Raw genomic sequence first — 15,474 nt, forward strand, 5'->3', positions numbered from 1 at the left:
CAAAAGCTTCAATTTTCATAGAAAGGTTTATTTCAATAAAGCCATGCTGAATACAAAGGGCTGAAATAAATGAGTAATCGTTAACAAAAAACAATAGAACGTTTTAAGAAAAATTAGTATTTTTCATTGAACATTAACTTCCCAGACACGGAATAACTGCACAGATTAATAAGCACAATGCAAATAAACCTACTTTTCTCGTTCTCCAAAAGCAAAGTATTTCCTGTTGCGCATACCAAACAAGTCAGTACAAGACTAATGACGTGGCCATTGGCTGCTAAAATATTCTCTGCTAGTATTAATGGAGAGAAATGGTACGCCTGCGCGTAAGGCGCTTAAGGGAAATGAATGCAACACGATTATATAGTAATCAGTCATTAGCAAATGTAGTTAGTAATTAATAATTATGTATAACAGGTTATTGTAAAAATTAGGTTACGAAATTTTTATTAAAACGTTACATACTGTTATATTGGCTGAGCCACAAAAATATTCATTGTGGGCCACATGCGGCCTGTGGGCTGTGAGTCTGATATGTTTGTTGTAGGTGATTGTTCTGTTGCAGCTCTTGGGAGGATTTGGAAGGTCAATGAGGGCAGAAAGATGGTGGTAGTTGGGGAGTGGAGCTTTATAGAGCTGAATTTATTTCATTTGAGAAAGGCAGGCTGTTTAGTTGAAGACATTGGGATTCAGCATGATGGTGAGCGGAACCAGAGCAGAGTGTGGATGACTAATAATCCAGGAGAGAAGGGAGATGTATGTGGCAGTCTCAGACATCAAGGAGTAGGTCTGGGGATATTGACAGATGGAAGAATAAGGGTGGACCAAGAGGAAAGAGTTGCAGGTTGGGGTTCTAGGTGAAGTTGGAAACCAAATGCAATGTGCTTCCATCTGAGCAAAGGCAAAGGTCCCTGGAGTAGAGGGGTCTGGGGCTTATAAGTGTCATCCAGGAGAGACCAAGATGGCGGCATAGGTAAACACTGGAGATTGCTGCCGCAAACAACCACTTCAAAAATACAACTAAAAGACGGAACAGACATCACCCAGAACCACAGGAAGGCTGGCTGAGGAGAGACTCTTCAACTAGAAGGAAAGAGAACAGCATACCAAAGCTCAGAGGAGGCTTAGTGTGGAAAATACAAAGGTGTGGAGGTGCGCGCGCAAAGCGGGCTGGTGGCTGAGGGCGAGGTTGTCGTTTTCAATCAAGAGGGAGTCTCAGACTCTGAGCTCCAGATCCGGACGAGTCTCTAGGGACTCAGACTCAAACAGGAGAGGCGGGATTGTCTGACATCAGTTGGAACATGAGGGCAGCTTTCTCTCCGAGGTTTGCAGCAGTTGCTGGGGTTCTGAGAAGCAGAGCCTCTGGGAACGGGACTGAGAGCAGCCATAACTGCTTCCTCCGCCCGCCCTGTTGATCCCGTGCGACCCGCCTTGCCCAAGTCCTGCGCAGAGCCATTTGCCGGATAGCCTCAGGCAAAGGCTAGATTAGCACCTCTCCAGAGGACAGAAGTTTTCCCACTGCAGATACAGGTGATTCTCACAGCCAGTCAGCCTGGTGGTCAAATCCCTCTAGTATTAACTACAACAGTCAAGGCTTAACTAGAACATGACTGCGCACAAAGAACACAGGGGGGTGCACCAAGAAAGCATAAAAAATGTAGAGACAAAAAAACATGACAGAAATGGAAGATATAGAGCTAAAAAACGCAATTTTGAGGGCTTGCAATAATGTGCTAGAAGCTGCCAATAAACTTGATAAGAGCCTCACGAAATCTAATGAGACCCTCGATGTGTGATAAAGAACCAATACCCATACGACTGTCAGCTGATTTCTCAACAGAAACTTTGCAGGCCAGAAGGGAATGGCAAGAAATATTCAAAATGATGAATACCAAGAACCTACAACCAAGATTACTTTATCCAGCAAAGCTATCATTCAGAATTGAAAGTCAGATAAAGAGCTTCACAGATAAGGAAAAGCTAAAGGAGTTCATCACCACTAAACCAGTATTATACGAAATGCTGAAAGGTATCCTTTAAGAAGAAGAAGAAGAAAAAGGTAAAGATACAAATTGTGAACAACAAACATGCATCTATCAACAAGTGAATCTAAGAATCAACTGAATAAATCTGATGTATAGAATGAACTGGTGATTATAATGAATCTGGGACATAGAAAGGCAATGGACTGACTATTCTTGGGGGGGAAAGGGGAGTGGGGGATGCGGGAAGAGACTGGACAAAAATTGTGCACCTATGGATGAGGACAGTGGGTGGGGAGTGAGGGTGGAGGGTGGGGCGGGAACTGGGAGGAGGGGAGTTATGGGGGGGAAAAAAGAGGAACAAATGTAATCTGAACAATAAAGATTTAATTTAAAAAAAAAACACTGTAAAAATAAATAAGTGTCATCCATGTGGCCGTTTGATCTTGTCACCCAGAAAATGACTGGACAGGACATTAAGAGGTTGAGGAATGGTGGGGAGTGCATGTCAGCAAAAGGGATTGGATTGTTTCTTTAGGAAAAACAGTTCCTTTCCCAAGGGTGTCAGACCTAACTAGGTTGGGGTCATGGTTTCCTATGCACAGCCAGAACTACTGATACCAGGACATGGTTGAAGTTAAAAGGCTTCCTCCCAGTGTCAGCCTTTCTTGGAGCTTCTCAGCAAGACCCAATTATTAATGGTGATTGCACCCCCTCTACGATTTTGTCTAGCATTTCTGGGAATTGGGTTAATTTTAGCTATAAAAAAAAAAGGAAGCACTGGTCTTTGAGATGATGGGTTGTGTTCAGACTAACACTTTGAACCTCAAAATAAGTGACTGACTAGATCAGATCAACCAGTTGACAGCCTGTCTCCATTTCGTCAGAGTCCCTGAAGGCTCTGGAGAAGCTTGGCAACCTCATAAAAGGCACCATGCTTTTACTCTGCCACCTGACTGTTCACCCCCTTCTCTCCCTGATAAAACTGTCCTGTCCTTCAAACCCCAGCTTAAATGTTGCTTCCTGGTGACGCCTTCCCTGACTCCCATTGATGGACTAATTTAGGCTTCATTCCTGCCGTGGAGACTGGACTCTGTTTGTGAAATTATCACATTGTAGTATTATTTCTCTCTCCCTTAGTAAATTGTGAATTTTTTAAAAGATGGGGACTGTAGCTGTTCATCTTTTCATATCCAGCTCACAGTGTGCTTTTTGACATGATATTCAGTAAATCCTTGCTCAGTGAACACACAAATGTAAGTGTCATCTATTTTTCACATTTCATTCCAGCTTATTCATTCTGAGTCAGAACCGCCCATGAATTGAAACTTTCAGACAACTATTGAACCATGGGGATTCTACTTTGTTAAGTTCTATCTCATTTTGTTTTTTGGTTTTTTTTCTGGAGAACTTACAAAAATGTTAAGGAAGTGTCAGGATATTCTACACAAGGGATACAGTCATTGGGCTAGGGGGTAAATTCTTGTGTAACTAGAATAGGCAAAATGCATACCTTGAGGTGGAATGTTTTAAAAGTGAAATTGTTCCTCTAAATGTCTGTACTTTGTTCTCTGGAATGTAGGAAGCAGTTCATTAGTTCAAATCTGTCTTATTTTCTTCAGCTTGCTTGCTACAATTAATGCTTTCCTTTACAGATGGAAACAAAAGAAATTTATGCTCAAATACAGCTTCTACTAAAAGATATTGATTTCCTGAGAGGCAGAGAAGCAGAACTGAAGCAAAGAATTGAAGCTTTTGATTTGTAAGTAATGTTTTCATTTTGACTATTGAGAGTCTGTGAGTTTAAAACAAATACTACTAATTATTCTAATGCTAATTGCCAAGTAGAGTTCTTGGTTGTAAAGGTGCATTCAGCTAGTTTTAAAAGGCATAAGTTGAGAGAAACAAAGACTAGGATTTTGCTTTTAAAATATTAGTTATTGGGATGAAAAGCAGTGAGACACCATCATCAGGCTACAGTAAGACCAGACCAGTACTTTGAAGAAGCTAACAACTCTTAACAAATTATGTTCAGTCACACACTTATGTTTAGTCATTGAGATCTAACGGTCCCATGTGCATGTAGTAACTCGACACACACTTGTGTTCAGTCATTGAGATCTAATGGTTCCATGTCCATGTAGTAACTCAATGCAGTGGCTCTGACTTGATTTGTACTGGGTGATGGATGTGTGTGTACCAAGTGCTCACCAATATTTCATTCTTCACATTGTACCTGCCATTAATAGCAAGCTCACCAGTCTAGTTTATGCAACAGGTTTCTTTTCCATTAGGTTCTACTATTAGTTGACTCTTACTTCCTTAGTGGATTTGTCCTGGTCTTCATTAATGTGGTTAGGTCATTTTTATAGGCTTTAATTCATTTTATTTTTCATCTCTGCTACATTACTTGGTTCTAAGCAGTACTGAAGTGGTAAATTGATCAAGACAGAAAAGAAAAATGACATATAAGCCATCGATTTTCAACTGGTATGCTGCAAGAATATATAAAACATGAAATACCTGACTGTAATCAAGGGCATTAACCTCTTTTTCCTTAGATTTCCAAATAAAAAAAAGACAACAGTCAACACAAAATAGCTGTTCATTGTGAATGATTCAAAAATGTATCTGTTTTTTTTTTTTAATGGGCAAATATATTGGCATGCTGTAGAATTTTAGTAGTTTATGTGTGTCAGAGATAAATAAGGTTGAAAATCGCTGATATCTTCTACACTAATAAAAGAGAAACAGGGTAATTGGCGTACGACTGCTACCCTTCCCATTGGCTAATCAGCGTATCCTTATGCAAATTAACTGTCAGCCAAGATGGCGGCCGGCAGCCATGCACTGAAGCGAGCAGGGAGGCTTGCTTCCTCCAGTAATGGCGAACTCCAACGTTCCCCACCTAACTTGCCGGCCTCTCAGCTGCAACTCTAAGCAACTATGTACTATGTTGCAAATAAGAAGCTAAACAAAACCCTAGAAACCGGCTTTCAGTCAGCTCTGGACCGCAACATTGCATCGATGTTTTCAGCAGCGAGGCCTCAGACCTAAAGCTGGCCCAGAATAAAAAAGAAAAAAAAAAGAAAACAAGGAGCAGTTGGGAGCTTTTAGTCACCTGCCAGCCGGAAAACAGCCCTCAGCCCCTCAGCCCCTCAGCCAGACTGGCCAGACACCCCAGTGGGGACCTCCACCCTGATCCAGGACACCCTTCAGGGCAAAGCAGCCAGCCCCTTCCCATGCACCAGGCCTCTATTCTATATAGTAAAAGGGTAATATGCCTCCCAGCACCGGGATCAGCGGAGCAGCGAGGCTCCCGGCACCAGGATCAGCGTGACAGGGGGCAGCGCCTAAACCTCCCCCCCCACCATCGCCCTGTGGCTCTGTGTGTGACAGGGGGCGGGCGGGGCCACAACCTCCCTATCCGCCCTGCTCTGTTCGTGACAGGGGAAGGTGCCCCAACCCCCTGATCAGCCCTGCTCTGTGCCTGATAGGGGGGAGCTCCCCAATCCCCTGATTGCCCTGCGGCTCTGTGTTTGACAGGGTGCAGTGCACCAACCCCCTGATCAGCCCTGCTCTGTGTGTGACAGGGTGCGGCGCCCCAATCCCCTGATTGGTCCTGCTCTGTGGGTGATAGAGGGTGGCGCCCCAACCCCCCTCCAGAGGCCTTGCTCTGTGTGTGACAGGGTAGAGCCATAACCTCTCCATCAGCCCTGCCCTGAGTGTGACAGTGGCGGTGCCCCAACCCCCTGATTGGCCCTGCTCTGTGGGTGATAGAGGGTGGCGCCCCAACCCCCCTCCACAGGCCTTGCTCTGTGTGTGACAGGGTAGAGCCATAACCTCCCCATTGGCCCTGCCCTGAGTGTGACAGGGTGCAGTGCCCCAACCCCCTGATTCTCCCTGCTCTGTATGTGACAGGGGGCAGTTCCCCAACTCCCCTATCGGCCCTACTCTGTGAGTGACAGGGGGCAGTGTCCCAACCCCCTGATTGGCTCTGCTCTGTGAGTGACAGGGGGAAGCGCCCCAACCCCCTGATCGGCCCTGCTCTGTGCGTGACGGGTGGCGCCGCAACCTCCCCATCAATCCTGCCTTGAGTGTGACAGAGGGCGGTGCCCCAACCCCCCCAATCAGCCCTACCCTGAGCGTGACTGAGGGTGGCATCGCAACCTCCCGATCCGCCCTGCTCTGTGCATGGTGGGGCGGCGCCCCAACTCCCCAATTGGCCCTGCTCTGAGCCTCACCAAGGGCTGCACTTAGGGATTGGGCCTGCCCTCTGCCACCTGGGAGCAGGCCTAAGCCAGCAGGTCGTTACCTCTCAAGGGGTCCCAGACTGCTAGAGGGCACAGGCTGGGCTGGGGGACCCCCCCCAAGTGCACAGATTTTTGTGCACCGGGCCTCTAGTATATAATAAAAGGCTAATATGCAAATTATCCCCTCTACTGGAGTTCCACTGTAAGTTCGACCACTCGACCAGTCGCTATGAGGTGCACTGACCACCAGGGGGCAGACATTCAGACCAGTAGGTTAGCTTGCTGTGGGCACTGGTGGGCTGGACTGGAAAGTAAGATGTGAGGTGAGAGCTGTCAGTAAGTTCCTGGGGTTTGGCTTGAGCCCTGGGCAGAGGCAGGTGGGGGTGGGAGCCAGGAGGGACCGGGTGGCTGGGAAGGCTTCTATGCTGAGAGCCTGGACTATGCAGCCCTCCGCAGCCTGTGGCTTTCTCAGTGCGCAATTTATAATCTTCAGAGGTGCTTATTTTTATTTGTTAAGTTTCACTAACTACTCCAGGAGAGTGGGTAACACCATTATAGGGAGCAGGCCAGGCATGCCTGCCCAAAGCCAAGGTGCAGCTTCAGGCTCCTGGAACGCAGCTGAGATGGGGGTTGGGGCTGAGTCAAAGAAACTGAGTCCAAAACTTGAAGCGGAGGCAGCAAGGGGTGGAGGGTGATAGCTGTGCAGGGGCCTAGAAAAGCTGCTTAGTGGGGACAGCCAAGGAACTCAGTGCCTCTCCCAAGGGACAATTCCACATCCCTCCCTCCTCCTTCCGGTGACCTGTCACCCCAGCTCTTCTCCAAAGCTTGGGCTTGCCCCACAGAGCTCGCCACGATTGCACACCCTTCACTGCCTTGCCTGCCCCATCCCACTCTGCACAGCCCCCCTCCATTCCCACACAGCCTTTGGAGAGCTCCGCCCCCAGAGGAGAAAGTGGGAGGCTGTCCACGGGACTGGGGACAGAGACAGGCGGGAAAGGAGGGCCATGTGGAAGCTTTGCCCTTGGTTGAAGTAGAAATCCTGACCCCATTTTACAAACCCCAGCAGAGTGTGTGTGTGGGGAGGGTCAAAGACAAAAGGGGGTGTAAGGGGACTGGATGGAGAGCAGCAACATTTGATTAATGGCCTACTTATTATTTTTATTGATTTCAGAGAGGAAGGCAGAGGGAGAGAGAGAGAGAAACATCAATGATGAGAGAGAATTGATCGCCTCCTTCACATGCTCCATACTGGGGATTAAGCCCGAAACCCAGGAATGTGCCCTTGACCGGAATCAAACCCAGGACCCTTTAGTTCACAGGCTGTGGCTCTACCTACTCTACCAAACCATCTAGGGCGACCCGTGGCCTATTTAAAAACCACTGCAGTAGGCTGAGCAGGGGTCTTACCGTGATGGTGTTACCTGATAATGAGGGTATCTCTCTTTATGTTGGAGTAATTGGAACTGCAACGAAGTAAAGACACATCAATGGAGCCTGCAAAGGGTTTCCACGCACACAATGCAATTTACTTCATGTGGCAGCTGAATTTGGTGAGCAGAGCCTTGGAAGGACATGTGGTCTCCAAGACCAGGGGCAGGGGAAAGTCCATGCTGAACATTCTGTGCTGTGAGTTACAACCTATACATATAAAGGCCTAATATGCTAAGTGTCTGACCGAACAGTCAACTGACTGGTCGTTATGACTTGCACTGACCACCCGGGAGCAGATGTTCCAACCAGTAGGTTAGCTTGCTGCTGGGGTGGGGCCCATCAGGACCAGGCAAGACGGGACAAGACTTGCCCTGGAGCCCTCCTGTGATCCCTCCCCAGCCCCAATTGGGACTGGGTGAGAAGATCGGGACTGTGTGAGACCACCATGATCAGCCAGGTGGAGGGACCCCTGCCATTCATAAATTCGTGCACCAGGCATCTAGTAAGCTAATAAGTATAGTTTACTGCTCTTTTGCTTTACATGTTAGTCAGCAGAGGGTGCTAACACATAGAGCTTTTATCCTTTGCTTTGAATGGTCAGCATTCCCTAGCACTTACCTGGCTCGATCAAAGGGAAGACCATTCCATTCTTCAGTATTTGGAAGTTCTGATTGACCCATCTATCTTTTTCTATTGTTCAGCACTCTTCAGTATTCAATCACTAGATTATTAAATATCAGAAACAAATCTTTTGTCTTTCATACCTGTGGGCTGATCAGTTAAATCTCACAGAAATAATCTTACTGAAGAAATAAGTACTAAAGCAAAAGTACACTAACTTAAGTTTGGTTTGTAGCTTTTCTCTGAATTTATTATGGCCATTTATTACCTGCAACCATTTTTTAAGTGTTGATCATCTTCTATGAAAAAGTACTTTGGTCTTGAAACTTGCACACTCCCTGCAGCCTGGTGCACCGTGCTGCTCCATCTGCTACTTCAGGTCTCACATAACTTGGTCAGTTCATAAAATAGATGAAGGACTCCAGCTCTTTCCAGTTACTTCCCAGCAGTGACAATCACATAACAGTTTTAGCTTGTGGAGCTAAAATTATGTAATTTTTTTCTCCTAAAGTCTTTTACTTCAGCTATTACAATTTTTTATTTGCTTTTTATATTTTTGCTAATATCAGAGGCTACAGAAGAAAATCATAAAAGTGTGGCTGATGCACTTAGGAGACAGGATTCTGAATATAAAGAGCATGGAGGAGACCTGTGACCAAAAGCTCAAGAATGAAATTCTAAAGAAATTGTTTGGTGTTCTTAAACAAGTAATAGGTTTGGATTAAGTTGATGGAAACACAGCAATACTAGTGAAGTAGATAAGACTTAACATTTTATGGTGATAGTGTTTAAAAAAATACATGTTTTTATTGATAGTCAAGCCTTTCCCATGAATATTTAAGATAGTTTTACAGAGTTACAGTATAGGGAATAGCATCCTCTGCTCTTTCTTACTCATAGCTTTTCTAACATGTATTGAGGGTCTGTGATTTGCTTTCATTTTATGGCACATTGTGAATTGCTCAGCTCACATTGTAGATAAGCTATAAAAGTGGTTGATCTAATGCAGCGGTTCTCAACCTTCTGGCCCTTTAAATACAGTTCCTCATGTTGTGACCCAACCATAAAATTATTTTCGTTGCTACTTCATAACTGTAATGTTGCTACTGTTATGAATCTTAATATAAATATCTGTTATGCAGGATGGTCTTAGGTGACCCCTGTGAAAGGGTCGTTCAATCGCCAAAGGGATCGCGACCCACAGGTTGAGAACCACTGATCTAAGGTCTCACTTGATCAACTTTTTAAAAATTCACTTTTTTTAAAAAAAATTAATTTTAGGGAGGAAAGGAGAGAGACAGATAAAAATCAACATGACAGAGAAATATTGATCTGTTGCCTCCTGTATGTGCCCTGATCAGGAATTGATCCCATGACCTTCCAATGCACTGGACAATGCTTCAACCATCTGAATCAGGCTGACCAGGGATGGAATTATAATCCCTTTTAGTTCTCTTTTCCTCTCCCCACCTCATACTTGCCACTAAGATGGAGGTATCTAGCAATTTATAAATTATTCTGCCTAGTGGTTTTAGTGCTTATCAGGTAACATGTGCCCTGTATTCCTTCAAGATTCTGCAAAGCCAGAATCAAAAGAAATAAATGGAAATTAACAATGGAGCCAAAAAAATTATACAGGGAAAGGAAAATATGATAACTATGGTTACTATGACTTCCCTATAATCTGAGTTTTAATGTGTTGCAGTGATTACTCAGTGCAGACATCAAGCCCATATGGTAACTTTTCTCTACAGTGCTCAGTGTAGTGTCTAGCACACAAGTGTTCATATAATATTCATTGAGTAAATGAATTCGTGGTGAAGAGATGACTCAACTAACTTTTGGTATGTCTTAATAAGTGGCCTCTTTTTACTGCCTTGCCTGTAATTTGTCATGAGATTACATTACATAGTATTTGCAAAGGTTTCCTGAGCTTATTCTTTAAAAGAATTCTAATTAAAATATAGTACCTTTCCATGTATAGATTTTAAAATGATGACATACATATAGTATATCAGCCTCTCGAGTATAGTAGCAAATGCCGACATGTCTGTAGTTGTTAAACCTTTAGGAATAAATGAATGAGTAAATATGTATGTTAACTTTCCACTGCTTTGCAGATCATGTACTGTTTGATGTTGTCTGGTTTGGGTATCCTCTATGACTTGAGCAAGGGTTGGAATTCACAGGATACTCACCATCTATCTCTTAACTGAAACGTCTGCTAGTGGCAGTTGGTGGAGATAAGTAAAACTTGAAAGTGTGCTTTTGGTATTGCTAACCCAGATATGAGGGTGGTTGAAATTGGCTCCGAACACTATGCCCAGCCCTTGAGGGCAAAAGTTCTTTGGGGTTGGGGTGGGGTGCAAGGCAAGGCAGGTGGATGTGACTGACTTCTTATTCTTGGGATTTAGAGTCAGTTGTAACAGTGTAAATTGAACTTAATTTACTTTTGTGTGCCAATCCAGACCACCATGGAATAATTGTTCTCAATAACCTCACAATAACTTGAGTTTGGGGGACCAAATTAAAGGATGTAGCAGGTTTTATATTCAGAATTTGGATATCTGGCTTTAGTACTGATAGTCTTTGAAGTTACGCATGGCCATGTTCATGCCCTTAGGTGCCCGGGTGCCCCAGAAACCCATACATTAATAGGAATCTGTCCAGGAAAGTGACAAGAAACTCATTTTAGTCATTCTAATTCTCAGGTATCAACTTGAGCTAAAGGATGACTACATCGATAGATCTAACAGACTGGATGAAGAGGACAGGAAGAATAAAGGTGATTCTTGTGGAGAAGAAAGCTGCATTTGTAAATTTCTGATATAGGTTATTAGCTTCCTAAATTGGGCCTCTCCTAAATTTAAATGTGTGTGTATGTAGCTTACATTTTACTTTTACTACAAAATTAATCATTATTTTGTTTTTTTAATTTTACATATCAAAAATGACCTTAACCTGAGAAGAGGTAGGGTATTCAGGAGGTTTTTCTTCCCCCATCTACTTTCCTTCCTCCCCTTTGGCCACCACTTGCTTCTTATCTATATTTATGGACCTGTCTTTTTTTGTTTTGTTTTGTTCATTTTTATTTCTTAAGATTTCACATGTAAGTTAAATCATAGGATATTTGTTTTTCTCTGTAACTTATTTCATCATAATATCCTTTAGGTTCATCCATGTTGTCACAGATGGTAAGATTTTATTCATTTCTATGGCTGAATAATATACAACATCTTCTATATCCACACATTCATTTATTGATGGTAGTCTAGGTTGCTTCCAAATCTTGTCTGTTACTAGTAATGCTGCAGTGAACATATGGGTGCACATGTATGTCTTTTCAAATTGGCATGTTGTTGTCTTTTACATATACTGAGAAGTAGAATTATTAGAACAAATGGCTGCTCTTATTATTATTATTTTTTTGGGTGGGGAGGGTGACTCCACACTGTTTTTCCATAGTGGCTGCACCAATCTGCATTCCCACCAACAGTGTATGAGGGTTCTCTTTTTTCCACATCTTGGCCAGCACTTGTTATTTATCAATTTATTGATGATAGCTGTTCTAACAGGTGGGAGGTGATATCTCAATGTGGTTATAAGCATGAGAGACTTCATTTTTTACTTATGGAAAATTTTAACTTCTCCATTCCCTGTGACCTGGTTCCTTATTTCTTTTACTTGTAATATATGTTTATGCCTCATGATATTTTTACCTGACATATAACTTCCTAAACTATTTTATAACTAACCAAGGAGTAGGAAAGTTGAATAATTTTTCAATCTCTTGATATTTTATATTTCAATATATTTATAGAAACTTGTCTATGAAAAGAAGTGAACTTAAGTAGAAATTTCAAAGGAACCAGAGCTGGGTACTTGGTAAAGACCCATAAAGTCACCCAGTGTGTGGCTGCTCCTCTGTGACTATCTTGTGGAAACTAGACTAATACTTCTTAGGAATTAGTACCATCATGTAGTCAGATAAATTTTTTTATGATATATCTGCATGACTCATATTGAATGAAGTGAAAATGATGAAATAGCAACTAAAATCATAAGACAAATCTTTGTATTTAAGGAAATTCAGATCTTTGGGTATGAGGGCTCTTAGCAGCTGGTGCAACTGGTTGGTATATGTAGTGGAAGAAAGTTCACCATATATGTAACCATTAAGACTTCCCATCACCTGTTGGGTAATAGGTCTTATTTCTTACTTTCCCTACTGATTTTTGACTCTGACACCTGCTATTTTAGGTGATGAAATAATGGTTATTAGGTCTGACATTGTACATAAATTCTTAAATGTTTTTATTCACTAGAAAAACATGTTTAATTGGTTGGCTTTCTCTTTCAGAAAAAGCTATTCTTTTGCAAGAGCAGCCCATGGCTACCAATTCAAAACAGGAAGAAGAATGCAATTATTCTGCAACTCGTGTGAAAGAACTTGAGGTAATTGCTAAGCCTATTGTTTTTTGAAGTCGATAAAACTTCAAGGCAGTAGATGAAATTTTAGTTTCAGTCATACATTATTTAGCTTGATGTGTTTAGACTGTTTATTTTATGACTAAGAAGGCCCAACTTAAGTTAATTTAGTAGTTCTTCCTTTTAGTCCTTCCTGCTTGTGTGCCTTGAACAAGTTCCTTAAACATTGGGGTAGTTGAGGTTCTGTGGTGAGCTGACCTATGTGCCTAGCCCATAGCAGGTGGCCAGTGCTTTTAGTTTCTGCCTTAGCCTCTTCTTCCTTCCCATCAGCAGAAGGTGAACATTCCTGTCATTACATTGGGATCTTACAGGTTAAAACAGAATGAGATGTGTTTTTCACATGCCATTTATTTTCTTGCTGTTCATCACGTGTGCTGTCTGAAGGACAGAGCTGGAACTTGACATACCTGGATATATCCTGCACATAAAATGTATTTTTGCAGCTGTAATGATCTATTTATTTGAGAACATTGTAGACTTTTGTATGTAAACATGAGATGTATAAAAAAAGGAAAGCACCACATCATGTTTGTGATAGCTAGTCTGTGATTGCTATTGGGACCTTAGTTGCATCTGGAAAATGGGCAACAAACTTAATCTGAAGCACTTGCTTTGTAGGCCAGGGTTCTGCATAAGTATAAGGTTGGATGAACTTCCCCTGCCCCCTCTAGGGCAAAAGATGAGCTTCCATGTTGGAATCAGGCTCTTCTTACTTCAGAGAATGAGTCCTCTGTCCAGTGACCTTACTTACTATGACACCCAGTTTAGAGCAGCCTGCCAGTTTTTGCATAAGAAGTACTGCAGTAACTGTTCAAATGCAAGTTTTTTTCAATTCCAGCTTGAGCTCGAATCTCTCAAGGCCCAGTTCTTGGCAATAACCAAGCAAAACCACCTGCTGAATGAAGAGATGAAAGAGATGAGTGGCTATTCGCTTCTAAAAGAAGAGAAATTAGAGCTTCAGGCTCAAAATAAATTACTTAAACAACAACTGGAAGAGAGCAGAAATGAAAACTTGCATCTTTTAAACCGTATGTCTTTTTCCTGATTTGCATGTCTTTGTAATTCATATTAGCTTAGTATTACTTAACAAATTTTGATGGAGGGCTCCTTTTATGCCTCCTGTGTGTGATAGAGGAAAGAGGTGGGCTTTCGGGTTAATTAAAGAATTGAAAGAATTTGAAAGAATTTCTTTTATTTGCATTAGAAAGAGTAGTGAAGTTTGCCTCTGCATGCATTAAATTCTTCTGAAATTTGTGCTCTTAGTCCATTCCATAGAATTAATATGGTATTAACTACATGTGTACGAAGAAAAGAAAGAACAATTTAAAATATCTTTAGCTGCTTTTGCTAAGTGAAATGGGAAAACTTACTGTTGATAATCACCAGGCTTTTTTACCTTTTTAGTTATAGCTCAGCCATCTCTTGAACTGGTAAATTTGCAGAAACAGTTGAAGAAAGCAGGAGCTGCTATCGTGTTAGGGCATAAGAAGTTTGAAACGCACAAGGAGGCTCTGCACAGACAGCTGCAAAGTGAAGTGAGTACTGATCTTTATTTGGTCAGGTGTTAGTCTGATCCACTGTGTACACATGTAAGCTTGGTGTATGTCACACCAGTGTAAATCAGATTGGTTTTAACATCAAAAATTATTCCCCCACTATTCTAAGGTAACCTTCTCATCTGAGTAATGCTTGGATGATGATATAACTATATTCATAACAGTAATAAAATCCCAAGGAAAGCAAATTCATAAATAAAAATTGTCCCAGTCTCCATTGTGCCCTCTAGTAATGTCTCTTGATTCTTGCCCTGTGACTTTGAACTGTTGACACTCTGGTGTCTGCCTCATACCTTACAGAGCTGTTCTTAGAGATGAGTGCAAATGGAGGTGGCAAACTTGTTTGTGTGCTCTGTTGTTTTCTAGGGACCTGTGGACTACAGGCATGAAGCTGCTAAGAATGGGAAAAATGGAAAAGAGAATAAGCCCTATAAAAGACTTGTTCCTTTTGAAGTGAACTGGGATTTCTTTTACATTGATTTCTTCCCTTTTTTAAATCTTTTCAGATTGAGCATTCTGCAAAGCTGAAGGCCCAGATATTAGATTATGATGCTTCTGTAAAGAGGTTAACTATGCAGGTGGCTGATTTAAAATTGCAACTGAAGCAAACTCAGACAGGTTAGAGAGATTTTTAACTTATAAATGTGTATGTGTAAAATTTCCAGTATATATGGAAATGTAATGATTATTACTGAAGTTTCAGTAATTTTCATAGTAGGGGAAAAGCCATAGAAATATGTCATCTTAGAAGTAAAAACTCTGTCCATTTCAGGAATACCAACCAGTCAGTCATCAGCTAACGTGACTTGCTTTTATAGGTTCCCGTGGCTTGGAAGAGCCTCGTACCCCAAATAAGAAAGGTATAATGGCACAGAGGTTCCCAAATTCATAGACCTTGGTTTTTCTTTTATATTTGTTACCTTGATAATAAGATCAATCTGACCCATCAGGGTTTTTACATGTTCCTTGAGAGATGAGTAAAATATGTGAGAAGCAGGGTGACTTATGTCACACTAGAGGCCTGGTGCATGAATTCATGCATGGGTGGAGTCCCTCAGCGTGGCCTGTGGGGATTATGCTGAAACTGGCAGTCCAGCACCACCTGCTGCTACTGCCTACCACTCTCACTCATCCTGGTCCTGC

At 42.3% G+C, this 15,474-nt stretch overlaps 1 protein-coding gene across 1 annotated transcript in view; it reads left to right on the plus strand.

The window, feature by feature from the left end:
• Window positions 1–15,474, plus strand: part of OFD1 (OFD1 centriole and centriolar satellite protein) — a 66,041-nt gene that overhangs the window by 17,351 nt on the left and 33,216 nt on the right. The window contains 6 exon segments of the mRNA XM_070402633.1: window positions 3,638–3,744; window positions 10,999–11,072; window positions 12,648–12,742; window positions 13,614–13,803; window positions 14,180–14,310; window positions 14,838–14,949. Of these exon segments, the coding sequence (XP_070258734.1) occupies window positions 3,638–3,744; window positions 10,999–11,072; window positions 12,648–12,742; window positions 13,614–13,803; window positions 14,180–14,310; window positions 14,838–14,949 (709 nt within the window).

Source organism: Myotis yumanensis, unplaced genomic scaffold (genome assembly GCF_028538775.1).
Source record: "Myotis yumanensis isolate MYYU_CA2020_CCGP unplaced genomic scaffold, mMyoYum1.0.hap1 SCAF_24, whole genome shotgun sequence".
Lineage (NCBI taxonomy): Eukaryota > Metazoa > Chordata > Mammalia > Chiroptera > Vespertilionidae > Myotis > Myotis yumanensis.